The sequence below is a fragment of the Populus nigra genome, chromosome 2, assembly GCF_951802175.1.
Source record: "Populus nigra chromosome 2, ddPopNigr1.1, whole genome shotgun sequence".
NCBI lineage: Eukaryota > Viridiplantae > Streptophyta > Magnoliopsida > Malpighiales > Salicaceae > Populus > Populus nigra.
In genome coordinates this window covers 45,435,100-45,462,722 of record NC_084853.1, presented here as the reverse complement: position 1 = coordinate 45,462,722, position 27,623 = coordinate 45,435,100, and the positions used below count along the sequence as shown (strand labels likewise).

The window sequence follows — 27,623 nt, the reverse complement described above, 5'->3', positions numbered from 1 at the left end:
ATGATTTTATTTGTTGACAAAATACAAATTACATGAAAATAGGATAATTACATGAAAAGGAAAAAAATATGAAACTAAAAACAATAAGACAAAAAAAGTAATTACTGTTAATTTTTTAAATTGAAACTCGGGTCAAAAAACTGAAAGTATTATACATGAAAAAAATTATGATGGTTAAAATCACAAAAAAAAATCCAAAATAAAAAAATACAATAAAAAATAAAGGGTGTTAAAATTGAAATAAAAAATAAATCAAAAGACAACAATAAATTTTAAACTTAAGAGTTAAATTGAAAAGAATAAAAACATTACAAAAGGACAAAAATCAAAAGAACGAAGATAAAAAAAAAACAATAAACTATAAACTTGAATTGAATAATGAAACTAAAACCAATGAAACTTTCATTAAAGGTTCAAAGAAAATAAATCATAAGAATAAGCATCAAAACATAATAAAAATAAATAAATATATAAAATTCTTCAACGTGTTTTTTTACACTAAAACAACTTATAGATGTAAATCAAAAAATTTATGCATGCATCTAATTAAATAACTCAATAACCATTGTGTGAAGCAATGAAAAAAAATTCATTAACAATAAGCAAAAATAAAATTGAGAAAACCAAGCGAAAAATAAAGATCAAGATATCTAATATCGCAATACAAGTAATTTATTTAGTTATGTTTAATGAATTCTTCTATCAAAATAAATTTGCAATAGAAAAACACATAAAATTTATAATAGAAATCAACACATGTATAAAATTTATTGAATAGTAAATAAAAAAACAATGCAAGGCTGCTCATATGAAAAATCTTATAAAATTAAAAAAAAACAAATTTAATCTAAATAAAATAAAGAAAAAGTCACATATGATTCATACTTACATCTTTAAAAATTAAGCACACCCAATATTATTTAAAAATAATTACAATCTAATTAAAATAAAAACCCAAAATTTAATTGAAAAACATACACATAAATAATGCATTATTTTTTTAAAAAAACCTAAAATTAAAAAAAAAAAAGAATCACACCAGGCACTGAAGGGCCTGGTAAGCCAAGCCCAGCACCTTGCCTAATAAAGCAACGGCACGCACACAAGCCTACAAAGCAGACTTTAGCACATGCCTTTAATTTTTTTAAAAAAAAGAAGTTTAATGAGGTGGATGATGTCAGCCCCAAGTGTGTGTGTGTGTGTGTGTGTGTGTAAGGACGCATTGTCTATGTAAACCCCTAAAATCTAGCCACTTTGGTAGCTAGGAAAACAGAGTCTTTTGTTTTTTACCCAAAAACTCATTGTCAATCCATTTTTTACGTAAAAAATCCTAAAAACCTTGTTAAACCAATACATAGCCACAAATAAATCCAACAAACTGCTCCAAAACCCGAAATCCACCTAAAATAAAAATTCTTCCCGAGTTTAGATCTGTTTTTTATGTGTTTTAAAGTAAAAAAAAAACACCTAAACGAAAATCTCCCTCATCATATGGAATTTTTTGACACAAAAATCAACCATTTTGGTATCCGTAATCTTCCCCAACGATGACTTTCTCTCTTCAAGCTGGAATCCAACAACTCTCTCTTACTTCTCTCAAAAAAAAATTTAAAAAAATAGAAGAATGAAGTTAGGTACCAAAATATATTTTTAAAAAATTGAAGAGACTAATCACCAAATATCTAAAAAAGATGAGGGATTAAAATGAATGTGTTAAAAAAGTTTCAACTTGCCCTCTATGTTACTCGGGATTTTAACTGCAGTCTCATATCTTTCAATTCAACCATCTCTTCTAAAAAAATATGTAATTTGGGGCTAATTTAAGCTAAAAAAATTAAATCATATAAAATAAAAATTTAAAAATCAAAATAAAAATTATAAAAAAAAACACACTATTCCAATCCACAACATATTATTACAAGAGAGTGCACACCTGTAATTATAGATCTAGGCCTGGATTACTTAAAAATCTTACACCGCTGTTTGGTTTGATTTGTGCTGATCGAGGGTAATTTCTATCTAGCCTTTGGATGGCACAACAATGAAGCATGATTATAAATTAGGGTGAGGTTATTTTTGTACTCTAGAAGTTAATATTTACGACAATACAATACGGGATTCACAAGGAAACCATAATCATATAATAATTATATTTATTAAATTCAATCGAGTTAAATTTAAAAATTTAAGTTAGAGAAACTTTGGGTCTTAAAACTCGATTAAATCAAGTTTTTATATAAATTGAATAGGATATTGATTTGATGTAAATCGTTTTGATCTGGATGAGTTTCTAAAAATTAATAATTACATTAATCTCGGAAGATATAATAAAGATTACTCTTTTTTGGATGATTTCCAAGTTCAGAGTCTACTACGCTAAGAACACTAATTTGAAAACAAAGAAAAGAAACATTGCAAGCGTCTGATTACTTGTTAAACTTCCTTGCATAAAACACTAATGCTAACTTCCTCAGAAAAACAAAAAAAAATGGCTACGACTTTGGGTTGACCCGCTCGCATTCATCGATCCACTCACAGTACATGTCTACAGGCTCGGTCAATGGAGTGAGTTTGGTCTCGTAGCCAGCATGGCATATGGAGCATGAGATTTCGCCAATGTTCAGATCCTTGTCGAAGGAGCACCCAACACTGTTTTCGAGTTGGCAGAATGGGCAACGAAAGACTGTATCAAGCTTTAGCTTTGGCTTCACAGGACGGTTGTTTGATCTCGACTTTCTCCTTGCCATTGTGAATATAAACAGATTGCTCTCGAAACAAAGAAGATTAGTGAGTGAATGGTAGGTGTCTTTGATTCGGGGCTGGCAAATAATTTGATAGGGTTTATTACGTGCTTCTTTTATATAGTGCATTGCCACCGACTCTATCCTTTTCGAATTGATCTCGGAATTGGATCCCATCCCATCCCATCCCAATAGATATCGAGCAGAGTAGTTTTTGAATCAGGCCTGACAAATAATTTGATGGGTCAAATAGTTTATGTCTATTAACATCATTGACAAATTGACAAATTGGCCATGGACGTCATAAGTTAGTCCATTAACTAAAATTTGTTTGAAAAAATACAGACAAATGCTGCGTTATTTTAAAGAAAAAATAAAAAAAATAAAAAAAAATCAGGCTAGGCATTCTTAGATCCGATAAACCAAGCCCAACACCTATCCCAATAAAGTAACGGCTCCTGCACAAGCCTACAAGTATATATTAAAAAAAAGAACTCATTACCTGCATCAGTAAATGACACTTTGTTTGGGAAACCCAGAATTTAACCATTATAGTGTCCGAGAAAAACAAGATCTTTTTTCATATAAAAACTCATTTTCAACCCAAAATACCGAAAGAACTGTTAACACAGGTGTTACTCCATCCAATGGCAGAGCTATTCTATCAAGGTAAATGCAGCCTGTTAACATGTCTGACCTTCATTCCATTCAAGGTAAAGGAAGAAACTGTAGTCAGGAAGCAAGAATATTTATATATATAGACACACACCAACATTATTGCCCTGCAATAGCTGGTTTCCGCTTTAGAAAAGATCTACATAAGCATTAATAATTCCAAGCACAGGTTGTAATGATAAATTGGAAAGACAGTTAAAAAGTTCAGTTCTGTGGAAATTTCTTAGATTTCATATCTTTTGAGTTACTACTTCAGAAACAGCATAATATGAGTAGCTTCATTATGAAAAATAAAAACCAAATGCATATATGTAGCTGCAGGATTTAATTATAGGCTACGAAGAAGGATGCCTTCAAAAGTAATGCCTGGTCCAAAAGCTAAGGCAAGTCCCCATTCTTCCCCTCCTTCTCTCTTCAACTCTTCCTTCATATATTCCAAAACATAGACTATGGTATTACTGCTGACATTCCCGTAGTTGATTAGGGCCCTCCTGCTGCATTCCAGCTTCTCTGTGTTTAATTTGAGATTGCTCTCTAGCCTGTTAAGTATTGCTGGGCCACCAGGATGGACTGCCCAGAACAAATCATTGAACTCAGTTAGACCAGCCTTTGACATAAGCTTCCTGCAAAACTCCTCAATGTTGTCTTCAATTTTCTGAGGAAGATCCCTCCCAAGCTTGAAGTTTATGCCCTCTTCAGAAAGGCGTCCATCGATCACATTCTGTGTACCTGGCAAGAATTGTTGAACAGCATAGCTCAGCTCCATGAAAGGAGACTCTTTACCTATTACAGGGTCAGCTCCGATAATCACAGCTGCAGCTCCATCACCAAAGAGTGCGGCCCCCACAAGGTCGTAAGGGCGTGCCTTGTTTGGAGGGCGAAAACCAAGAATCGTTGTCTCAGAAGTAGTTAATAAGATACGGCTTCCTGGGTTGTTTTCAGCTATGTCCTTGGCAACTCTAAGTCCAGTGACGCCTCCATAACAGCCCAGGAAGTAAAGCATTACTCGGCCAACGTCATTCCTTAGTCCAAGCTGACTGGCAAGGTAGAGATCACCACCCGGTAAGCGTATCTCACTGGAAGAAACATAGACAACGTGGGTGATATCTTTTACCGACCCACCCCATTCATTGATGCAAGCAATGCTTGCTTTCAGTGCCATCTCAACAACTGCCGGGTTTGCTATTTCGAGTCTTTGCTTGATCGTCGGAGAGCCCTCTGTTGCAAGTTCCGGGTATTTTTCTAGTATCTCCTTGGACATGACTGTGTATCGTGTCTTCACAGTAGTGGTTTTACCTAGCCAAAGAGAATGGAATTAAAAGTTAGAGAAACCTGCCATATAATGGAATTAGAGTATCAATAGGAGGAATTTGAATTACAAAGTCGCTCCAGTTTCTCCTTAATGGAAGCATCATCGCATTTGGTGTCACGCATGTAACCCTCCACCAAGCATTCCTGAGGAACAAGTGTGCTGGGGAAGGCCTTGCCTGTTGCAAGTATTGTTGCCTTGCCTGGAGTGGGTGCGCGCCTAGTGAGTGTGGCATGGTGCTTTGAAGCCCCGTTGCCAATCGTTTCAGGCATCTTCAACAGGTTTAGGAAGAAGATAGTTTGGTACAAAGATAATTTAATGGATGAAGCATCACAAAGCAGGGAAATATAAACGAGAGCTAAACTTGATATTGGAGAAAGGTTGGTGTCAAGGATGAGAAGCATGAAAAATTAAAAAAGTCTAGTTTAATAAAATTCTGGTGATGTTTCTGGTTTTTATGGTTGGAAGCAAGAAGGCTTGAAGGGGGTGACAATCGTTTCCTTCTTTTCTTGAAGGGTTGTTTTTTCAACCGAATTCAAACTTACCTTCTTTCTCCATATAGAATTCGAGAAAAATATGGTGGCAAAGCTTGTGTGCTAACAAAACTGCATACTCACACCAAGCAGCACCTAGCATTAATGTGAATACATATAAGAATTTTTATTTTTCTCCCTTGCATGGTACATGAGAAACGCGAAATGAGTGAAGGAGACGAAGAACTGTAGTCATCAGTAAAAGTAAATAATAATAAGATTTTCCCGTCTGACAATAATAGCGCCATGCCATTAGCATCATTAAACACCCTGTTTCGTTGCCTACAGAACATGATAAACAAGATTTCACATGTAAGAGAGAGATTATGTTTGAAAGTATTATAAATTTATTTCTTTAAATTTTATTTAATAGTTTGAACTATTAAATTAAAATAGTTATTTAATATGAGATCAGAATTTTAATAACTATAGTATAAATTAATATGAATCTATACAAGTTTTAAGTTCAGAGAACTTTTCCTTGAGAAAACACATGTTAAAAAATAATATAAAATTATATTTTGAAGCATCGCTTAACGACTTAAATTATTATACTGAGATGGTTCTTTGACGCCCGTCACCAACAAATATTACATTTTGAAAGATGACGGGAAAAATAAAAATCTTCATCTGAAAATGAAATTCGGTCTAATTATGGAAATTTTCTTCTAGTTCCAGGAACTGTTTAGTAAATTCTTGTGCAGAAGAGAACAACAGCTTGACGCAGAGAGATTTTATGTTTAGGCTCAAACAATTTTACATAAGCCAAAGCCAGGAACTCAGAAGAATCATGTCCACGCTCCATCAAGACAGCCCTCTGCACACCAATAAATGAGTTAAAATGTCGCTGCATCGAGCTTAATTTGAGAAAGAAAGTGGTAATATAATGAAGTACAGACAGAAAGGAAAGGCCCTGGTTGATTACCTGACCATGTGAACAGGTTCAGTTGAAAGACATTGGATTCTGCTGCTGAACAGTGAAGCAGTGCACTAATGCTAGAGTTCCCTGGTCCATATACACTTGAAAGGTTCAATCATCTCAAACTTATTCAAAGGGTAAAACTTGCTGAAAGCTTTAACAGAACGTAGCATTACTGTCCAATGACAGAAGTGAGAAGGATATGCATGGTCAAAGTGTTTGTGCCCAGTTCAAATGTTCGTACAGGGTGCTAATCCGCAAAATAAGTCAAACCACCTCAAAGAGACTTCAGAGAAGTTAAGCTTTCTCACTTGAACAGTGCTATCACACCTTGAGATTGCTGCCAGATCTGATTTTCAGATATCTGCCAGCTGCCTCTCATCGGGCATCCTCTTAGATACAAATTTTGCTTCCTCTGATCTTCCCCCAGCCTCCAAGGCAGTTCTCAAACCTTCTAGGCAGCTCAACTGCTGATGATTACTTTTCTCCACTAGCATGTAGTACAACCCAAATGCTTCTAAAGGTCTTTTCATTTTACACAGACCTTCAATAACTACATTGCACACGTTAATATCCACATTGTGACCCTTCTCCAAACAAAATGACAACATCTTTTGTGCGTCTAGTAACTTCCCCTTCTGGCAAATGAAACCAATCAATTCTTCCATGTCAACCATATATCCATTATCATAAAGTAATTCAACAATCTGGAATGCTTTAATTCGCAGTCCACTACCAAAGAGCAACCTCATGGTATGTGTTGAGAGATTGATATTTTGTCTAATTTTTCTGTCTATCATCAGTACAACAAAGCTAGCTGATTCACGGGCAAAATCATTTTTCAGAAGTTCTGAAAGTATAGAATGGAAAACAGAAGTTTTAGGTAGATAGGAACTTTTTAGCATCCTCTCCAGAGTCTTGTAGGCCAGAATCGGTTCACCTTTCTGCAAGAAACCGTTAATCAGCAGCACATAGGTTTCAAAATCAGGCACATAATCTCTTCTCAACATAAAGAGCAGGAGCTTATACCCAGCCTCAAAAGTACCTTCCTTACAGTGCCCAATGATCAAGGTCTTGTATGAAGGAGGATCTTGTGTTCCCTTTTTCATTAGCTGCCTGAACACTCTCTCAGCCTTGTGAGTCTTTCCATTTTTACATAAAAAATCAAAAATTGGATTGTAAGCCGCAACAAGAGGAGTACAGCCATCATCACGTAACAAAATATCCTCATCAGATAGCTTGTCGAACAATTGCTCTGCTCTCTCAAAATCCCCCCTTTGACACAAATTCCTGATTAAAACACTATATGTAGCTGAATCTGGTTGGACTTTCAACTCCTTCATCTTCTTAAACATCTTCAAAGCCTCATCGAAATTCCCTGCATCACACTGTGCATTCATCAAAGTGTTGTATGTACAAGTATCTGGAACAAAACCTCTACCCCCTCCAGCTCCCCCCAAAATCTCTTTGATCTTATCAAACTTCTGCACTTCGCAAAGACCCTTTATAAGGGTGTTGTAGGTAATATCATTCGGTTTTAACCCTCTACTAACCATCTCTTCAAAAACAACCAGAGCCTCATCAATCTCTTGTTTCATACAATACCCTCTAACCAAAGTAGTATAAGTAACAACATCAGGACTCAAATCCTTCATTTTCTTAACCATCCCTTTAACCACATTATGTGCAATCCTGACCTTCCCCGCCCTACACAACCCATCAACAAGTGTATTGTAAGTAACCACATCAGGCTCACAATTAAACCTTGACATTTCCTTGAAAAACCTAAACCCTTCATCAACCATCGAATTCTTACAAAAGCCTCTAATCAAGATATTAAAAGTATATGTATCCGGCGTAACCCCATAAGTCCCACACATTTCATCAAACACACTATGTGCCATGTTAGTCCTTCCTCTTTTAAGCAAGATTAACAAAAGACTATTAAATGTAATGACAGATGGTGACACCCCACTTGACTTCATTAAACTAAACAGCTTTATAGCTTCATTAAACAACCCAGCATTACCATAACTCCTCAACAAAGTGTTACAAAACCTATCTTCAATCTTAACACTCCCATTGGACCTTCTCTCAATAGAAAACAAAAAATTACGAGCAATATTGAGATTTCCATTACGACCCAAGATGTCTAGCATCATAAAATACGATCGGCTATCATGAGCGAACCCGTTTCTTGAAGCCCAGTTGAAAAATTCAAAAGCTTTTGGTGGGGAAGCAATAAAGCGAAGAACTTGAAAGAAAGTGGTTTTAGAAATTGAAGGAGAAAGAGAAAAAAGAGAAGATTCAAGTTCAGTTGACCAGGGTTTTGAGTTAATGAGTCTTGCCATTGATTTAGCTGTCTTGGATTTGTTTGAGGATTTTCTTGGCTCCTTAACATTATCAGCGTCCAGTTGTTCTCCATTGGAAGATGAGTAGTGCCTGGAATTGAGTAAACAGACAGATTTTTTTAAGTTAAGATTGAGAAAACATAGAAAGAAAGGAGAGGCATGAAGCAGGAAATTTTGAGTTACCTGAGAGATAAGAGGAGTTGTGCTTGGTCTTGAGAGTTGACGTTGAAGAAAAATTGTCTTCCAAAGAGTGCCCGCGTCCGAGAATTGGCAATGGGGGTCATCGGGAATTATTTGTTATGCAGGAGGTGATGATTTCGAAGGATTTCTCGTATCTGTGGAGCGGAAGCTGGGAAAGTGCTGGTTTCGATTTATTACGATTTTTGGAAATTTGCAACTTTTTTTTTCTTCAAATTATAAAACCCAACTCGAGACCGGATTATGAATCAAGAAAATCAAATGTCTAGCATCCACCTATTCAAATCGGAGCCATAACACTCAGATCAGTGCAAGAATGGTGGGCCTGTTCTTACATTCTGATAAAAAAAATGGTGGGCCTGTTCCATTAGAAAGAAATTGGGCTGAATTGGGGGAAAGATCCACAGTAAATGTTTTAGTTTCACCAAAACGCGGCCCATTTACTTTCCTTGTTACAGTCCAGTCCAAAGTAGCAGCTGCCATCACTTTTCCAGTAGCTACAACAGCAGAAACAACGGACGGTCCAGAAATGTTGACTTTGAAAAATCGGAAGGTGACAATACGTTCAGGCCAAGACAACCAATATCTTTAGATCGTAAGGCTGGAATCCAGCTAAGAAACCACTACGGTATTGTTAATCTAGATCCATTCAAATCCAACCGCGATACTCCTGCCGTTTTTGTCGGGCTATAATAATTTTGAGTGAGTTATTTTTTTAGTCCATGTACTTTGACAAAACTAACCATTTAGTATCCCTATTTTCAAATAACATATATATATATATATATATATATATATATATATTCTTATACTTTTTTAGTAATATATTAGCTATGGATCATGTTTTTTTTCCAAAAAAAAATTGAGCATACAAGCCATTTGGTATTTTCCAAAAAGAATTTGACAATCAATTCATAAAAAAATAAATGATTAAGGATGAAATTAAAAAAATAATAAATTCTTAAAAAATATATAAAAAAATATCAAATTCAACTTGTGCTTACCTTCAAAAATTGTGGTTGCATTCATGATGTCGAGATTGACTGCATAATAAGCAGACCCAAAAAAATAATGAATCAAAATTCTCGATATAAAAATGCTAAGCAATGATCTGAAAAAAAATTGATTTCAAAAAAAATTGAGTCAACTAGGGTTAATTTACCAACCATGCAAGTATGTGTATACAATTGGGATAACCTCGTGGAAAGAAAATAGAAAACAAAATCATGAAAATCAATTTAAAAAAATATTGAATGATGAAGTTAAAAATAAATCAATTTTATACAATAACTTCAAAAAAAAAAGTTAACATATGTCAACTTTCAAAACTCGCGATCGTGATCAGGAAACAGAGATAAACCCTATAGTAGGCAAAAGTAAAGAAAGCAAAATCCCCAATAAAAAAAATAAACGAGGGATGAAATTGAAACGAATACAAAAAAGAAAGGATATTAAAAAACTAAATAGCTATAAGAACAATAAAGATCAAATTTGATATGATAATAAATTAAAATCAAATACAAATGATGAAATTAAAAAAATTATTTATTAAAAAAAGAAGAAGAAGAATGATGAACATATTTGATATAAAAAAATTAAATCAAATAATTAGGGATAAAATTAAAAAAACATAAAAAACAAGATAAAAAAACAAAATAAATATCAATAAATAAATAAAAATAAAAATAAATAAATAAAAACAACATAATATTTTGATAAATATATATATATATATATATATATATATAAATATAAAATAAAAAAGCTCATCATAGACCAATAAATGTACCAACAGAGATACACACTGCATCACCGGATAAAGAACATTGACATGCTTCCAATGTTGTTATGAATGATGTAATTCTACCATCGCTCGCTAGCAATTTTTTTTTTAATATTTCATAATTTGAAAAGAACCAAATTATTCTTAATGCCACGTGAATATATAAAAAATAAAATAAAATAAAAAAGAGAGTAAAAGACCATACTACTAACGACGCTGCTGCTCACAAGGAACTCATTTTTTTAAAATATTTTTTAATTTGGAAAGGACCAAATTACCCCTAATGCCATCTGAATAAAAAAACAAGAGTAAAAGACCAAAAAGGCCCCTACCACCTAGTTTGAAAATTTCAAATCTCGGGAACACACAAGTAATTACACAATGCATTAAAATTATTTATTGATATTTTATTTTTTTAGATATTTTGAGAAAAACCAAACTGTCCCTGGTCGCAGGAGAGTGTAACAAAAAAATCAAGGTGTAAAGACAAAAGGCCCCTAAAACCAAGTTTTAAATTCTTTGATACCGATGGTATTATAGTAAATACATTGTTTATATATAAAGAAAATATCAATAAAGTCTCTAGACGTTAGCTTAATCTTTTTTTGCTCCAAAAACCATTTACGTCATTACATTGTTCAAGAACATTTTTAAAAATACCCATCTAATCCCATGATATTTGCTTGTGACAAGAGTGTTTATTTGAAAAGACAAATATATCCCTACATAACAGCTTATTTGAGGATTTTTTACCAGCAAAATAGGTTTTCACCATAGATTGTTATAGTGAAAATCTTTTATTTTTATATTATAGTTTGTTAATAAAAATTGATTTTATATTGTTTTCATATTTATTTTATCTTAAAAAATAAAACAAAGAGAAGAGAAGTACCTGATTGGTGAAATTTGGATATGAAAGAGATGACATTTTTGGGGCGAAGAACTATTAAATCGAGGATCGTCAATCTAATTAAGGTACAATTTAATTATTTTTAATTCTACAAGGACCAATAAATAACTTCTTTTAAACTACAGATACTACGTAATAATTAAATCCAATAATTTTTATTTATTTCAATTCTAGAAAATACCAACACTACTTTTTATTTATTCAGACACGTCAGCTTCTGGAGTCTTCCATAGCATCAAGCGCCACTCTTTTTCTAGTTGCCATAGCTTGTTGTCCGAAACAGAGGCTGATTTTGTTTCAAAAGGTGCGAAATTTGTGGATCGCTCGCTCTCTCCCTCCCCGTCTCCGACCGGTAGGTGCATTTGCTGCCCTTGTCTCTGTGTTTCTTCCAAGTTTTATTTTGTTAGCTATAATGTAGTAAAGCCCAGGTTTCTGCCAGAATTTTCAGGAATTCTGATTGACCACTGCCCGCTCAGTCAACCAATCGATCAACAATGACTCATATCCTTTGCTGACGATCAGTTTTGTGCTTCTCTTATCTCTTTATTTGTATTTATAATAATTGGGATCTCGAATAACTTAAAACTTGTTGTGTCTTGTAAATTATGCCCCCTTTGGTTTTGTGATATTTTTTGTTTGGCTTTAACTGAAGCGAACGCGGTAACCAAAGAGAAAGAGACCGTGAAAGGGCTCAAGCCAGGGCAGGCCATAAAACAAAGAATTCCAAAGATGACGGACTAACACCTGAACAACGCCGCGAAAGGTTTTTTTTTCATATATTTTTCTTATTCCTCTAAACATCTTTTAAGAAATTTGGTTCTTAATTTATGTTTTCTTGATTCGGGTTTACAGAGACGCGAAGGCTTTACAGGAAAAGGCAGCGAGAAAAGCTGCGCAGGCAGCGGCTGGAGGGAATAATGCTGGAGGTAGAGGAGGTAAAAGCACCAAGAATTGATAGGGAGGCATAGAGATTTGTGTAGTTGGGAATGATTGTACAAGTTCAGGTCTTGGTTTCTGGTTTTCTGGAGTGATGTCTCTGTCATTTGAGATTTAATAAACCATTTGTGTATTTCCTTGGAGAGCATTGATGTTGGCTTCTGAAGAACCTGTGGCTTATATCTGAGATGCAATGAAATTCCTATGTCCAGTTGCAGCTTGTGCAATTCTTGTGTTATCTGCCGTCTCCAATCTTTCCAAATGAATTACTGCAGCATTAGTTTTATGTTCAGATTGGGACAATTATTTTAATAATCTTTTTTAACCCTTGAACAAAACATGACTTGCAATTAGTTATCTCTGCATTTATGAACCTAGGTTTACTCTTCACAAGCTTAATCATGATATCAGCCTAGCTGATAATTTCTATCAGGAGAATTTGTTCTGAGATGAGTTGCCTGACTTTCCGTTAGCTGCTGTCTAATTGAGCTATGTATTCAATGCACTGTCAATTAGCGTTTATCATGGCATTAGCTCAGCTGATACTGCGTTTATACTATTTACCAGGAGTTTATGGTGTCTCATTTACCAACATACACTTCAGGACGAGATTGATTGAGGGACTTGATACTGATAACCCATACTTTGATTTTTAGAACGTGTTTCAAATTGATGCCAAAACAATTCAACAAATCGAGGGACATTGATCGAGGGAATCTTTGAAAACCCAATTGAAAAAAAGATAATAAATGATGTAAAACTTGAAATTAACGAAGTCATAAAGAAAACAAGAAAGTTGGCCGCAAAATTTCCTGGAATGGACATCAAGAAGATGAAGTTTCCTAGTTTATACTTGGGGGGCATATTGATAAGGACCCTCGAGGACAGTCTAGAGAGCGCATCAAACTTCTCTCCGTAGCCTCAGTTTACAGAGTCATCTGCTCGACTTCAGTAGCTCAAGAGTTTAGCAAATGAATACCTGACAGTGATGGTGCCTCCTGATTTTCTGCCATGGACGTGCATGAAGAAAATTTATTCAACCATCAATGGTTGGGTGTCTGGAGGGGGTCATCAATGAGAGAACGTAGTCTCTTATCTATTCTTAGCTCCCAACTTTTTTATTTTTTCTCAAAGCCATCAATAACTTTGCTAAGCTCATATCACTATTGGTTGGAAGGATCTTATCCGAATCATAACTTGAAATAGCACTGCTCCCAAATCATCCAGACAAGTACTGCTACAGCATTTTATTGAGAGCTGAAAAAAATTGAATTCTAAAATCCAAAGTAAGAGACGTGAAATGTAACAGATGGTCTGAACTCTTGAACAAAACCGATGTAATCAAGAAAAGACTTGCTTGATCTAGATTTTCGTGTTCCTGGTATACCGCTTGAATGCTCCAATTTAAATGCCCCTTGTAAAATCCCAGAATCAGATTGAGAATAAAAGATCCCATGATTATGCATCCAATCCGACAGTTTCACTGCTTCCCTTGTTAAAGTTAAAAAATGTCACTGTACTGCTCATGGTCATCAGAACAATATCTGTGGTATAGAGGCTGGAGGGACTTGTATACCACTGGCACCTTTGTTAAAGCTTCAATGCTTCTCTAGTATTTTCCTGCCATGTTTCTCTAGCATCCACAACAATCATGCGAGTTGCTAATATCGAGTTTTTGGATTTGGAATTTGGTGCCGTCGTTCAGTAGTAGGCTTGCACACAAAATATCGAGGGCTCCCCGATAAGCATGAAGGCAAAGCAGAATACCTTGGTTTGTTGATGACTCGAGCATTAGTCACAGGTAAAAGGTTGAGATCAAGCTTAGGATGTGGATGTGAACCTGAGCTGTTGGGGGGAAATAGCAAGATATGGGTTTTGGTCTTTGGCCATGGAGATTCATGAAAGTAAATTTTAAGAGCATTAATGGGGCTTTTTTCTTCAAAATAGCAGTCTCCAAATTTATTTTGGATATTGAACAATTAAATAAAAAGAGAGAGAGAGAGAGAAAATAACAAGGTCACACCAATCGCACTAGCATCATAAAATTGCGAATAAATTTTATTTTATTTTATTTTTTATAAATAAGTTAACAGCTCATTCTTATCCTAATCTCCAATGATTTACTCTGAATATTAATAAACATTTAATCTGAGATAAGATTTTATCTAAAACTTGATAAAAAGATACTTTTATATGTATATAAAAAAATTATAAATTTAGTACCAACCCTTCTCCTGGCTACTTTGTAGGCATATAAATCTTTATTTCCTTTTATTTAGTAATATAATAGTAACCAGTTAAATGATACTAAATTTATTATTCACAACAAACAACTTCCAAAATATGACTTCAAGTCAAAAGTAAGACAAATAAACTCAAAATCGCACAAAAAAATCAAATTTTCTACAAAACTAAGGTGGAGGTCTCTGCTAACCTGGGTTCAATGACTGCTAACCGGGGCTGGGTGGAAACGGGACTGAACAGTCTGTCAAAAACATTAGCTGAGCCTCGCTTCTATTTGGTCCACACATAAGTGAACCCATAATTCATTCGCTTCCAACAGATGACCCAGCTGTTAAAAAGTTTACTGTTTACAGAAAAGGCTAAATCATACAAAAACATAACGATTTCTACTCTGTTCTTTGAGCTACAACTGAGCGGCCATGGTATCAGAGGACAGAGCACAAGCCTCAAGATGATCGTCGATAATAATACCTGCAAAGATATCAGATGACATAAAATTGCTGGAACACACAACAAACGGTGGGGGGAATACAGGTCCGTGTGAGAGAGGACATACACGTAGATCTTTATTCCAAAAACAGAAGCATATTTTCGTAGAAGACGTTCAACAGTATACCACTGTGAGCGATCTGTTCCATCTTGATAACCAATACGAGGCATGTGGATTGAGGCTACATGGAAAAGTCAGGAGATTATGTCAGATAATTCAAATATATATGAAAGAAACAAACAAGAGTAAGAACAAGCTAAGTTCACACAGCCAAAGGCAGTCCCTGAACGTGAACAATCTGAGAATTCTGAAATTTGAATCATTTTTAATGATAACAAAGAAGGTTATGAATAAGAGGACTGCCTCTCTCATGTTGATTGTTGCTCACTACTGCTCATGCTCGTCCTGGTTGTGCTTTGCCTATGAAGTTGTTCTATGGAAAATTGCATGCCAGCCTGCTAACTGTATTTTCACATTGTTGGATGACTACAATAAATTCCAAACAAGAAAATCACTTGCATCTCTAAGCGTCAACTCTTCATAGCAAGCAAGCAGACCAACTATTTCAATTTTCATTGTTCTTTTTAAAGTTTGCCATTACGATGGAATACAACAGCATCAAAACAAACATTAGAAGAAACATACCTGAATTTTGAGCTGCAGCAAAAGACGCCTTGGACAGGCAAGCCTCCAAGTCAGGAATAGAGATCTCACTACGAGGCACTTTGCGCCTAGGATTATAAGATTGTACAACAGCCAAAGCAACCCACCGTGGAGTATCACCTTCCATGTTCTGCCCATCAGTGTTCTCTGTGCAACAACTAACAGGTTAAATGAATTTATTCGAAGCACTATCCATCAATAATCAATAAGGAGGGGGGGCGGGGGGGGGGGGGGGGGGTGGTAGGGTTTATTATAGAAACCATTCACACCAGTATGTCAGACAGATCATCAGAACTTTCTGAAAGGAAAACAAGTTACACCAAATACTGATCTCATTAACCCAGCTAAAGTTTTGCTCATGATCATTCATCAGAACATTAAAGAAAACCAGTCACAGGGAGCTATAAAATTAAATTCAAGTCATTAAGTTCAAACATGAAGTTATAAAAATAATCCATTTGAAGCAATCTTTTGCACATCAGGAAGAAGCATAGCAAGGAACTTTGAGACCACCAGGGTAAACTATTTGATTAATAACTATATATATGTCATCTCAGCCAGCAGCTACCAGTTTCCATGATTAACAAATATTTACTAATCTCAACCATTCCACTCACAGCTAGAAGCAAAATTAATTAAATTTAATCACCATAAGCACAGATTCGATACTATATTTATAACAGGGAGTGGAGATGGAGAAGATCCCTCCCTGGTTAGGTACTACATTTTCATGTTTGAAATTGCAGATCTAGTCATCCTTTGTATTTGCTTTTTGCTCACTCACTACCTTTTCTTTTCCTTTTTAGTTCTAGAAGGATTGTTCTGCAAGGAACAAAAATATCGGTCACAATTAACATCAACCCCAGTAAGGAACATGAACTGAGGGCTGAAAGTGGGGTGGCAATGGGGATGGCAGTATGAGAACAAAATGAAAATGAAAAAAACTATGCATGTTGTAGTGAATATGTTCGGTGATCCTGGAAGGTTACAACTGCCTCTCGTATCTATGCACATCACTTAAAATTTTTGAACCACCATTAATTATTGGAAAAGGCCAAATGGTAAAAATGCAGGAAGAGAGAACATGAAAGCTGACCAATAATTTTTACAAGATGGACATCACCAAGATGAAGGTCCCTAAATTCGGAGGCTTGTTGATATGCAGCAGGGATACTTGAAGACAGTTTGGCCAGTGCATCGAACATTCCTCCATGGCCCCAATTTCCTGACTCATCTACACAACTGCCAAATTAATACCAGAATCAGGCTAAGAGAAAAACTGATGATTACCAAGCAATATTCACACCCTTGTAACTAGTGCATTCTTTTCCCGTGGAGTAGATGGAAGTTCAACTTAGAACATGCCAAAACAGGATATTAACAGTTGTAACCATCAATGAGATGATGTCTAACCGCAGACTGAATTTAAATTCCATGAATACAAATGACACATTTTCAAATTCCATCTAAGGGAGTGCGAGCTGATTCTTTGGCTTGGATAAGTCCACATAAAAATAACTCTTCCATAGCCAATGTCCCATTTGTAATTGCACCTACTACGTGCTGCTTCGAATTGATCAGTTCTAATGTTAAGATTACTATCAAGTTGAAAAGAATGAGCAGAAAGGGATTGGTTTCGAGGTAAAACCTTACTTGTAACTGATAATGATTGGAAAAAATAGATGTTTGTAATTCTCAGAGTTTCAGATACCAAATCAGAGTAGGAAACCAAAGAAAGCAATTTCAAGAGTTTCAGAACAAAATTAGAAGTAAAAAACAAAAGAAAAGTATCCATAATCATCAATAAGTTGCATGCCACAACAATGAAGAAGTAGACTGGAGGGATTTTCAGTATGTCTTCCAAGGAATTACCTGAATATGACACTGGGCTCAGACGAGCAGAGCTTATCTGGATGTGTACAATCCCCAACAACAAAATGAACAAAACCTGAGTCTGACAATGCATCCCCATCTACAGGGTAGATGGGATCCCCAACAGATAATGAATGGTATCCAAGGGCCTCCCACTTTGACAACTTTTTCTCCTCTGCCTTTTTCTTTGCAGCCTCAAGATTAAGATACTTATTATCAGGCAAGTTCCTTCTATTTCCCAAATCCATAACCAGATTTTCATTTGATTGTGATGTTTCCTTGAATTTTTCAACCCATGATAGATATGATGCCTCATCAAGACCAGGATCATAGCTTGCAAGAGCAGATTCTCCTCCACTAACAAAATCAAGTCCTTTTTCTTGACCAATAGGATTGACCTCAAACTTTCTATCATCTTTGTCCAATATCTGGTCACATCGCAGAGCAATTACTTTCTGTGCCAAAGCTTTCAATTCTGAGGCATTTAATTCATTTGATTTTTCACTGTTGACCTCCGAAGGATCAAACCTATGTAACCCAAATATGATAGATCGCAAATCACCAGTTTCAATTCCTCCTGTTTCTTTTCTGTCCTCTTCCATGACATCATCTCCTACAACATCATGGCTAAGCTGCAATTTCCTCTTTGCTCTTTGCATAATAACCTACACTCGCACATTTTAAATTCAAAATGATAATATAAAAGGCATTATTAAACGTTAAAGGTTGAGTTATAAAACCTCACCTCCTCCACAGTATGCCTTGTAACTAAGTTTATTGACAGGACATGGTTCATTTGACCAATCCTGTGTGCTCGCTGCAAAGCCTGTTTGTCAACCTGAGGATTCCAATCTTGCTCATAGAATATAACCTGTTAATGAATGAGAGTTTATGAATGTTCAGAACACCATGTATAACTCCAACCAATTTTTTGAGAAATAATGGAGTCTACTTAGACAACCCATCACACTCTTTCAAGGTTTACCATATTATACTTCAAATTCTTTAGATGGAAATAAATATCACCATATCCAATCCATTCCATTGAAGTTGTTTTAATTAGAAGCAGATGCCACAAGTCTTGTAAAAACCTTCACTTCTTTCATAATCTTATATAGACCACTGAATTTATTAGCTATTAGAATCATATAGAACATTAGAAGTCAGTAAGAACCTTTCCAATTAAAGAAGCATCTACATGGAGAGCAAAACTTACGGTTCCATAATAAAGCATGAAAGAAATACAGTTATTAACAGAAAATGACAAATGGGAGCTTAAACTGTTACAAAAAGCCAAATCATGTCAGGAAAAGTATATGGATAAATAAAGAACAAAGTTTATCTCTCTTCGCCTCAGAAAATTGCATTTATAAATTTTCCTTGTCAAGGTCGGTATAGAAATGTCTATGCATCTTCAAGTCCAGCAAATTGTATCTGTTTATACTCAGGCAATTGCTGAGAAGTGAGAGAAAGTGAAAAACATGAGCTATTAGCATCAAATTAATTCATCTCAAATATGAGAATGGCTGGCGCACAACTGAATATGTATCATATATAAGTGACATGCACATAGCATATTTGTCTCAGAAAACACTGAACCGGCTCTACAGGAAAAAAGACCACCCACCAAAAACAGAAAACATGTTCTCAAGCAAGATGAATCAATGAAAATCCGTCTTTAAACACTGCAGGAAAAGCCTCCAAGTAGATTGCTGATTTGTTTTGGAACTTTATGTGTCACCATTTGTAAGGTTTATTTTCATTTTCCCTTGCCAGCAACTTTTAGCTGATAAAGTGTGTAGTTATTATTGTGATGCCAACTTTTTTCTTTGTTGGGCTTGTCAGAAATTTATTTTACCAAAGTTGGAGCCATTTATGCTTCTTTTTCTCTTTTATTTTGTACAATATCTTTTTGTTTCTCTCTCAGCTTGAGGAACAGGTCAATGAGTTCATACGCCAGATGGTGATTTCTGAAAACTTCAAGAGATAACCCACCGTATCTGCAGCCACAAGATTCAAGCCAACTCCTCCAGCTCTTGTAGATATCATAAAAACGAAGGAGCTATTTTGATCAGATTCAGAACCAGACCTCCCTGACTGTCCACTAAAACTTCTTATTGCAGCAAAACGCTCCTCAGCTCGAACTGAACCATCAAGACGCTCATATGAATACTTTCGAAGCTCTAGAAAATCCTATGTTACATGCCAATTATGTCATTAATAAATGTTCAAAATATACTGACATGCATAAACAAGCAGAGGCAATTACTTCAAATTCAAACATGTACCTGTAAAATGTCTAGTGTGTGTGTCATTTGAGCAAAGAGAAGCACACGATGTCCAGAATCATGTAGCTTCTCAAGTAGTTGGTCCAAAATTATAAGTTTCCCACTGGCCTGAACATGATGTCATAAGATATACAGAGATGACAGCAGATTTCAATTAGTGGAATCAGAGATCAAGATCAGAGGTTTGCACAGGAGCCAAAGGAATTAACAAAATCAGAGAGGAAGCACAAAACTTGCCTCTTTTAGAGTAGAAATTTTAGTTTTTTTTTTCCCTTTATGCCTCTTCAATTCTTTGTTTTTCAAGCTATATAAATGTGCAACCACTCCAAACTAAGCAATCGTTAATATTTCACACACTGCAAAATTATTAGACAGCAAGGATACCTGAAGCTGAAGTCATAAAATCAAGAAGACAGCAGGGACAGCAACAAGTAGGTTTCAAATAGTGAGATCAGAGATGCCGTGCAGAAAGATTGCATCTTTCAAAGCAGAAAATTTAAGCAATTCTTTGTTTGCTTTTAGAGTTATGGGAACATAGTGAAATCATAGATACAGCACAAGTACTTGCCTCTTTCAGAATTAAACAATTCTTAGTTTTCTTATAGAGTTATGGAAACGTTAGTGAGATCAGAGATATAGCATAACGGACTGCCTATTTCAGACCAGAAATTTAAGCAATTCTTTGCTTGCTTTTAGAGTTATGGAAAAAAACAAATCATTCAAACTCGGTTTTCATTACTTTTGATATATCAAACAGTTGCAAGATAACAAGACTACATGAAGTTCAAGTTAATTAATACAAAGAGACATCAGGGGAAAAGGAGTTTTTCATTATCAAAATTGGATATTCAGTATAAAGGTTTGCTTCTTCTATACCAGAAAGTTTACGTGAACACGGTTTTTTTGTTCCTGTTTGTTTCTTTGCTTTCAAAGTTATGGCTACACACAACTCATTCAGACTAGCATTTTTTATTTTGGAGATGAAAACAGGTGCTCATTAACATTTCATATACCACAAAACTAGTAGACGTAGAGGTTACCTTAACTAGGTGTTCACCCTCTTCATATGGCTCAGGCTCAATACCAGGAAAGAGGTAAGGGTGGCTGCATGCTTTTCTTAGTTGTATTACCTGGACCAAAGAGACAGAATTAATGGCTGATACTAACAGAATATTCAAGTCAGAAAAAACATCGTTCTATTTCAATTAACTAGAGCAGAAAGGCAGTTTGGCGCGTGGCAAGTTTGCTACAATGCTCAAGTCCAAGATGGAGAAGCTAGTATACCATATTCTGCAGAGATTGATGATTGGAAGCTGAAGAAGACAGCGCAAGAAGTTTTGGAAGCTCCTTCCTCAATATTGAGGTATAAACTTTCTTTTGCAGGCTGACCAGTGGAGCCATCCTATCAAGACATATAAAAATTTTAGTCTTTTTAGGAGAGTTCCCATCATAAAACACCAGATGCTCAGTCTTCATAAGGTAAGACAACTTACACAGTAATCTCAGTCAATGATGGCAGCACTAGGTTTCCACATTCTATAAGCCTAGATTTTGTTCTTCGAAGCATGAAGGATTTCAATATACTTTTTAAAGTCTTGAACTGCCGCTTGACCTTTGTTGCATCATGATCTGTTCAAAAGCAACAGGTTTAACATTCTTGCAAGTATGGAAAACCTCAGCTTTTGTTGTCTTCAAGAGAATCAACCCAAGATTCACAGCAGAAGCAGACAAAAAGAATTAAATAATAATTTTGAAGCTCATAAACTTTGAAGGAATTGAGAATAACCCTGAGTAATGCACATCAATTTTCTGCTTTTTTTCCGAATCAAAGGCCAATCCCAGATATAGATTTTAGCTGCAAGGTTTTGCCGTAAACTATTGACAGTTCCTTGAAAGAATATTGCAAATGTAACTTTCAGAAACACAGAGGAATGATCCCATACCAAGTCCAGATATTATCTCGCTTTGTTTCAAAACTCAAACAATTTCTCTTTTGAAAACCATTAACTTGGTAGTTGGGTGTATCAGTACGTAGAGGACCTTAGCAGATCTGGGTCAATGTTCTATTCAGATGAATGATGATGTTACATTAGTCACTAACCTTTTGATAATGAACTGACTTGACCACACATCATATACTATATACTTTTCAAGAAAAACTTTCAATCCATGATCTCCCTTTTGTAATATTTTACAAACTTTTTTTTTTTTTTTTTTTGGGGGGGGGGGGGGGGGGTTGATCCATTAAGATAAGAAGAGAGATTATGATACATTGAGGGGCCATCAAACCATGTGATCTCCTAAGAAGAATACCAATATCAAGAGGAAAAATGAGGATATAGAAAATTACAAGAATACAAAGCCTGGTTTCAGGAGAAAGTTGACACTTAAATACACACTTAGACCAAGTAAAAGGATAAATGACCTGATGAAGCATCAGCAGCTTCCCTGAACGTGGAAAGGAACTCATCCAGGGTTCCAAACACTAAAGGCATACAAAAATGCATCAGAGCCCAAAGTTCAGTGAGATTATTCTGGATGGGTGTGCCAGTCATCAACAACCGTCTTGGCATGAGGAACTGGTCTATGAGAACATTATAAAGAACCTGTCCTTATTAAATTTTTGAAACAAAAAAAGAAACTCTTCAAGTCTAGCTCAAGAAGTATAAAAGGAGAGGCACAGAAGCAATTTATAATATAAACATATTTTTTTGTTATTGCACCATGGTAGCATAAATAGATTGAAACCATCACCACTATAGGAATTTATGTTCATGTTTATGAGAAGACACTGTGTGATAGCTTGAACATACGCTCTTAGGATTTTTAAGTCTTTGAGCTTCATCAACTATAGCATAGTGCCATGGAATCTGTGACAAAAATTCTTGATCCACTAATGCAATGTCATATGTTGTCAATAGCACGTCAAAAGGCAACAATGATACCTGTAAACAGCCAACATATCAATTTAGATTTTAAAGAACTTCAAACTAGAACCCAGACACATGAAAAAAATATAAGGAACAGGATAAAGTAACAAACTATATCATTCCAGTTAGTAAATATGCATTACAAGATTCCAAACTCACGTTGGATGATGAAGGACTCTCTTTCACATGTTCATGTATTGTCTTGCGCAAACTGCGCCGGTGTTCTTTCTCACCGACATACCTAAGGACTTTCAGTTTGGGGGTGAATTTTTCTATCTCTGACACCCATCCATCTGTCACACTTAAAGGGCACAACACCACTGCATATAAATGGATAACAAGCAAAATTGTGAATCAAAGTCACTACCAGAATAGATACCCTAAAGTCTTCGAAGTCAAACGAAAGGCTTTCTTAGCTCACAATATGGTCCAGGTGACTTCTGATGAACCTTCAAATAACTTAAGAAAGAGATGGCTTGCAAGGTCTTCCCTAATCCCATCTGCCAGCAAATATCTTCAATTCAAAACATAATGAACAGAATCACACTGCCATTGCTATTATCATGCTCATCTGTTCTACTTGACTGAATAATGAGGCACGAGAAGATTACTAAAAGTAATGAGAAAAATAAGGACTTCTTTAACCATTGTGTCAGTGATGAGAACAACAAAACTCCATCAGGGTTTCAGCTGTAAATTTAATTACTTCACAAACCCAACAAGATGTTACAATATGTTATGAGTAAATTCAGTTATAAGAGATGCAACAATCAATTATCCAATACCAAGCCAGTTGCAAAATTCTAAGATTAAATAATACAGTCCCCCTAAGATCTGGCACAAGTAAACTTTCGAAAAATTCAAAAAAAAAGGACATTGAATAACTACAGGGAGATTTATCTGAAGCTTTAATTGACAATTGAAAGCTAGATTTTTTACTTGAAAAGTTTTGAGTTTCGCAGGTCTGTGTGATTACCTAAAGGGCCAGGCCATACTCAAATGAAAAAAATAATGATGGTCACAAATAATCTCTATATTACTTGATTTTCACATGTTTAAAAGTAAATATCAGGTATCAAGATAAATTTAAGACAATTTCAGGTTTCCTTCAATATAAAGGCTTGAAAACCATTCAAGTCCTCAAGCTATGTACCTCATCTCCTGCAAATACAATACCAATTCAAGAGTCACTCTAATGCGCGTTAAAAATAAAACAGCATATAATTAAAGTGAAACCCTAGACTCCTTTTCAAATTCACAAAATTGAATATATCAAATCAGACACCAAGCAATACTGGAAAACCCTGATTTCTTGTATTCTTGAGATTTTCAATTAGATTTTATCAGATTAAAAAATAGAAGTGAAAAATTAAAATCCTACCAAGGATAACATTAACACCGAGGTGATATCTCTGTATAAGCCACGAGATGCCTTCAAGTTGGTGAGGTTTCAGCGTCGCCGTGACGCCGATTTCTGTAGCGTCAAAAGGCGAAGTTGCATAACCGCTTTCTCCGTGTGATTTCGATTCGATGATCATTGTGGCTGCCGCGAGCCTCTGCTCATAATTCATCCCTCTCGGTCTCTTTGAGAGTAGCCGTTGTATATCGAAGACTGGCTTGAAGGGGACGCGAGGGAAATTAAAAAAAGCCGGTTTGGTTACGTAATGACGGTTCTAGCCTTATGAGTAAGCATAAGTTCGTGGGGTTATTCTTGGGATTTCGCGCGGCGTGTATATGGATCGTGAGTCTGCGTGCGTGTCAAGCTAAAGCCAAATATTGACTGCATCTAGGAAACTTTTCTCTAGTATGTGAAATTTTTGTTTAAAGGATAATGAAATATGACAGTTGTCAGGTTTTGATTTGAAGATTGATTGGGAAATTTTTGGATTATTTGTTTATTAAGTTAATTTTGATCAGTTAATTTTATTAAAAAATGATATTTTTAAAAAATATCATGAGTCTATTTTATAAAAAAGATAGTTTTTATGTTTTGAAAAAAACAAATAAATAATATATTGGTAGTGTTAAAAAAAAGATCTCCGTCATGGTCATATTATCACTTGTATCAATATCATCATTATTATTAATATTATACATTATCAATAAAAAAACTCTTAAATTTATTATTCAGAAACTTCTTCATAAATATTATAATAAAAGGAACATAAAAATTTATAGCTAGGTATTTGACCGTTCAATTTCTATAAACCTACTATATCAATAAATAAATGAGGTCTAACCTTGGCTAATAAGACAATAAAATTAAGACTTTAATGTTGTTTTACTGTCCGTATTAATAATAGCATGTAAATAATAATCTAGTTTGTATCATTTAAATTACTACGTGTTTTTTAGTCATTTATTATAAATAATATTTTTAATAATAGTTTAGCTAAACATGTAATTTATCTAACTAAACAATAATTAAAAGTAATTTTCTTAAATTTATTTTTTAAAATTATGATTTTAAAAATTAATACAATGTCAAACGTGCACTAACTCGTTTGGATTTAGTTGGAACAATTAAATTATTAAAAAATTGATCAAGATGAATCCGAATTAATATTTTATCTTATTCAATTAGAAATTTGACTCAGATGAAACTTTTTCATCCTAGAATTTTCAAACCAGGACATATTAATATTATCTCTACAAAATATAAAGAATTCGAAGTTTAATAATCGGTAACAGCAATTTATCAAGACCAACCGAGTTCATATTTATTTTTCAAATCGGCTATTTTATCAACTTTAAGCTACTTCATGCCTTTCCAAATGATTGGAAAAGGATTTGCTCTGTCATAATTTATCCCATTTTTTATTGAGTAAAACTTGAGTAGAATTTACTTGGTACATGTAAACAATAAAATAAATAATTTATTGCAAAGTTAGTGAAACTTATTGTAATTGATTTTTAAATAAATTTTATTTTTTATTTTTTTAATCATTATTTATTTTTTTATCATTTTTTAATTAAAATTTTTTATTTATTGGATTTCTTTTATCTACCATGATGAAATACAAGTAACTGGAAGAGGTGGATAATGTAAGAAATTTCACCTATCTTTGAATTATTTTGGTGAATTTGTAGTACACTCTTTTGGATCAACCGACGGCATGTCCATTACTTGTACCAACACAACAAACATCAATCAAAATCAGTAATTTTCATTGGTACTATCTTTTCATTTGATTCCACGTGATTAAAACAAAAGGATACAAATAATAAAATATTGATTGATGTTGTGTTTATTTTTGTATTATAAAAATATTTTAAAAAAATATTTTTTAATATTTTCATATTATTTTATCATGTTGATATTAGAAATAATTTTTAAATAATAATAATAATAATAATAATATTTTGATACATTTTGAAGTAAAAATTATTTTGAAAAGTAATCGTTACCATATTTTTTATGTTTAAAATTTAATTGGGTTCAATGTAATTTTTTTAAAAATATATTTTTAATATTTTTAAGTTGTTTTGATATATTGATGTTAAAAATAAAAAAAAATAAAAAATAAAAAAATATTATTTTAAATATTTTTAAATAAAAAAAATTATAAAATATTACCTATAATGTACTTAATTTTTTAGAGTGGGAGTGTATGAGATTGTAGTAGCGGAAATGGTTTAAAATGTTTTTTATTTAAAAATATATTAAAATAAATTTTTTTTATTTTTTAAAAATTATTTTTAACATCAACACATCAAAATAATTTTAAAATATAAAAAAATTAAATTTTATAAAAAATAATTTGTACCAAGAACACTCTTGAGAGGGTGTTTGGGTGGGAGGTGTGGTTGTTTTTTTTCAAAAAGCTACCACACTTCTTACTAAAAGGCATGTATTTTTTGCTTTTAAAAAGTGTGGTATGTGTTTTAAGAGGGTGATACCTTAAAAAAAAAAAGCTACCACACCTTCCACCCAAACACACCCTGAATATCAGAGGATAAAGTAGGGTCACGCTGCCGATATTTCCATGAAAATGTGTGTGTAGCACGCAGAATTTTAATGCAAAAGAAAAATCCCCACCATTGAAAATTAAAAAGTGATAGGCAGGCAGGGTGACACAATTCAGCAACAAAACATATGGATCCAACTCAAACAGTAAAAACCACCATAAAACTGAAGAAATTCCTTCTCTCCATTCTCACTGAAGGTTGGTTGACAACATTAATTTTGAGCTCCTTCTCACAATTAATACCATCCGGTCCATGCTCACCATGTTCAACTCGTTCACTTACAATAAATTTAATGAGACAGTAAAATTAAGACTTCAATGTCACTTTATTGTATTTATGATGGATTAATAATCATATTTATATATATATAATTTCTAACATTTAAATTACTACATGTATTTTTAATCATTTTATTATAAACAACACTTTCAATGATTATTTTAATTAAACATGTAATTTGTCTAATTAAATAGTAACTAAAAATATTTTTTGTATATTTTTTAAAACTCATAACTGTAAAAATTAATATAGTGCCAAACACGTACTAATGTGATTTTAATTAAAACAATCGAATTATTAAAAAACTAGTCAAGATCAATTAAGTTTTATGGGATTAATATTCTATCCAATTCATTAACTTGGATCAAACTTTCCCATCCTAGATTTTTCAAATCAACCTATCAACCAGGCTGCAAAATATATAGAATTCAAAGTTTAATAATCGGAAACAGCAATTTATCAAGACCAGCCGAGTTCATATTTATTTTTCAAATCGGCTATTTTATCAACTTTAAGCTATTTCATGCTTTGCC

The 27,623-nt window shown here is 34.1% G+C and overlaps 2 protein-coding genes and 1 long non-coding RNA gene across 15 annotated transcripts; 1 reads left to right on the top strand and 2 right to left on the bottom strand.

Moving 5' to 3' along the window:
- Nucleotides 1–3,667: 3,667 nt before the first annotated feature.
- LOC133683021 (pentatricopeptide repeat-containing protein At1g02060, chloroplastic-like) lies at nucleotides 3,668–8,996 on the bottom strand. Its single transcript, XM_062106538.1, has 6 exons — nucleotides 8,712–8,996; nucleotides 6,537–8,619; nucleotides 6,011–6,075; nucleotides 5,271–5,330; nucleotides 4,796–5,136; nucleotides 3,668–4,712 (listed from the first exon to the last, which is right to left on the bottom strand). Exons 1-6 carry the CDS (start codon nucleotides 8,810–8,812, stop codon nucleotides 3,745–3,747), a joined length of 3,618 nt encoding a protein of 1,205 aa, XP_061962522.1. The 5' UTR covers nucleotides 8,813–8,996; the 3' UTR covers nucleotides 3,668–3,744.
- A 2,629-nt stretch (nucleotides 8,997–11,625) lies between these two features.
- Nucleotides 11,626–12,582, top strand: LOC133682499 (uncharacterized). 5 transcript variants are annotated; one of them, XR_009836696.1, is made up of 4 exons: nucleotides 11,626–11,771; nucleotides 11,868–11,940; nucleotides 12,072–12,182; nucleotides 12,272–12,582. It is a non-coding gene; the product is annotated as an uncharacterized LOC133682499 (long non-coding RNA). The 5 variants fall into 5 exon arrangements; XR_009836695.1 differs by having other exon boundaries at nucleotides 11,859–11,940; XR_009836697.1 differs by having other exon boundaries at nucleotides 11,634–11,771; nucleotides 11,848–11,940.
- A 2,063-nt stretch (nucleotides 12,583–14,645) lies between these two features.
- Nucleotides 14,646–24,462, bottom strand: LOC133682496 (probable helicase CHR10). Of its 9 annotated transcripts, none has more exons than XM_062105845.1 (17): nucleotides 24,224–24,461; nucleotides 23,264–23,342; nucleotides 23,002–23,162; nucleotides 22,726–22,857; nucleotides 22,338–22,518; nucleotides 21,406–21,541; nucleotides 21,197–21,314; nucleotides 20,953–21,042; nucleotides 20,150–20,242; nucleotides 19,913–20,020; nucleotides 19,620–19,817; nucleotides 18,370–18,495; nucleotides 17,625–18,289; nucleotides 16,849–16,994; nucleotides 15,735–15,899; nucleotides 15,156–15,270; nucleotides 14,646–15,070 (listed from the first exon to the last, which is right to left on the bottom strand). In XM_062105845.1, exons 1-17 carry the CDS (start codon nucleotides 24,233–24,235, stop codon nucleotides 15,046–15,048), a joined length of 2,550 nt encoding a protein of 849 aa, XP_061961829.1. In that variant the 5' UTR covers nucleotides 24,236–24,461; the 3' UTR covers nucleotides 14,646–15,045. The 9 variants fall into 9 exon arrangements, 8 of the variants coding, with proteins under 8 accessions (XP_061961829.1, XP_061961831.1, XP_061961830.1 ...); XM_062105847.1 differs by having other exon boundaries at nucleotides 22,338–22,491; XM_062105846.1 differs by having other exon boundaries at nucleotides 23,264–24,003; nucleotides 24,224–24,459.
- Between the last annotated feature and the right edge of the window lie 3,161 nt (nucleotides 24,463–27,623).

What these genes read in the sequence shown, in the direction of transcription:
- LOC133683021 (XM_062106538.1), bottom strand. Translation starts at nt 8,812, where the DNA reads ATGACCCCCATTGCCAATTCTCGGACGCGGGCACTCTTTGGAAGACAA. An exon ending in GCTTTGGCTTATGTAAAATT is followed by an intron (nt 5,331 to 6,010) that starts GTTTGAGCCTAA and finishes GTGAGTATGCAG; the next exon opens with TTTTGTTAGCACACAAGCTT. An exon ending in GGAGAAACTGGAGCGACTTT is followed by an intron (nt 4,713 to 4,795) that starts GTAATTCAAATT and finishes CTCTTTGGCTAG; the next exon opens with GTAAAACCACTACTGTGAAG.
- LOC133682496 (XM_062105852.1), bottom strand. Translation starts at nt 24,413, where the DNA reads ATGAATTATGAGCAGAGGCTCGCGGCAGCCACAATGATCATCGAATCG. An exon ending in AGGGTGAACACCTAGTTAAG is followed by an intron (nt 20,021 to 20,952) that starts GTAACCTCTACG and finishes CATCATGTTCAG; the next exon opens with GCCAGTGGGAAACTTATAAT. An exon ending in GAGCCCAGTGTCATATTCAG is followed by an intron (nt 16,995 to 17,624) that starts GTAATTCCTTGG and finishes TTAATTTGGCAG; the next exon opens with TTGTGTAGATGAGTCAGGAA.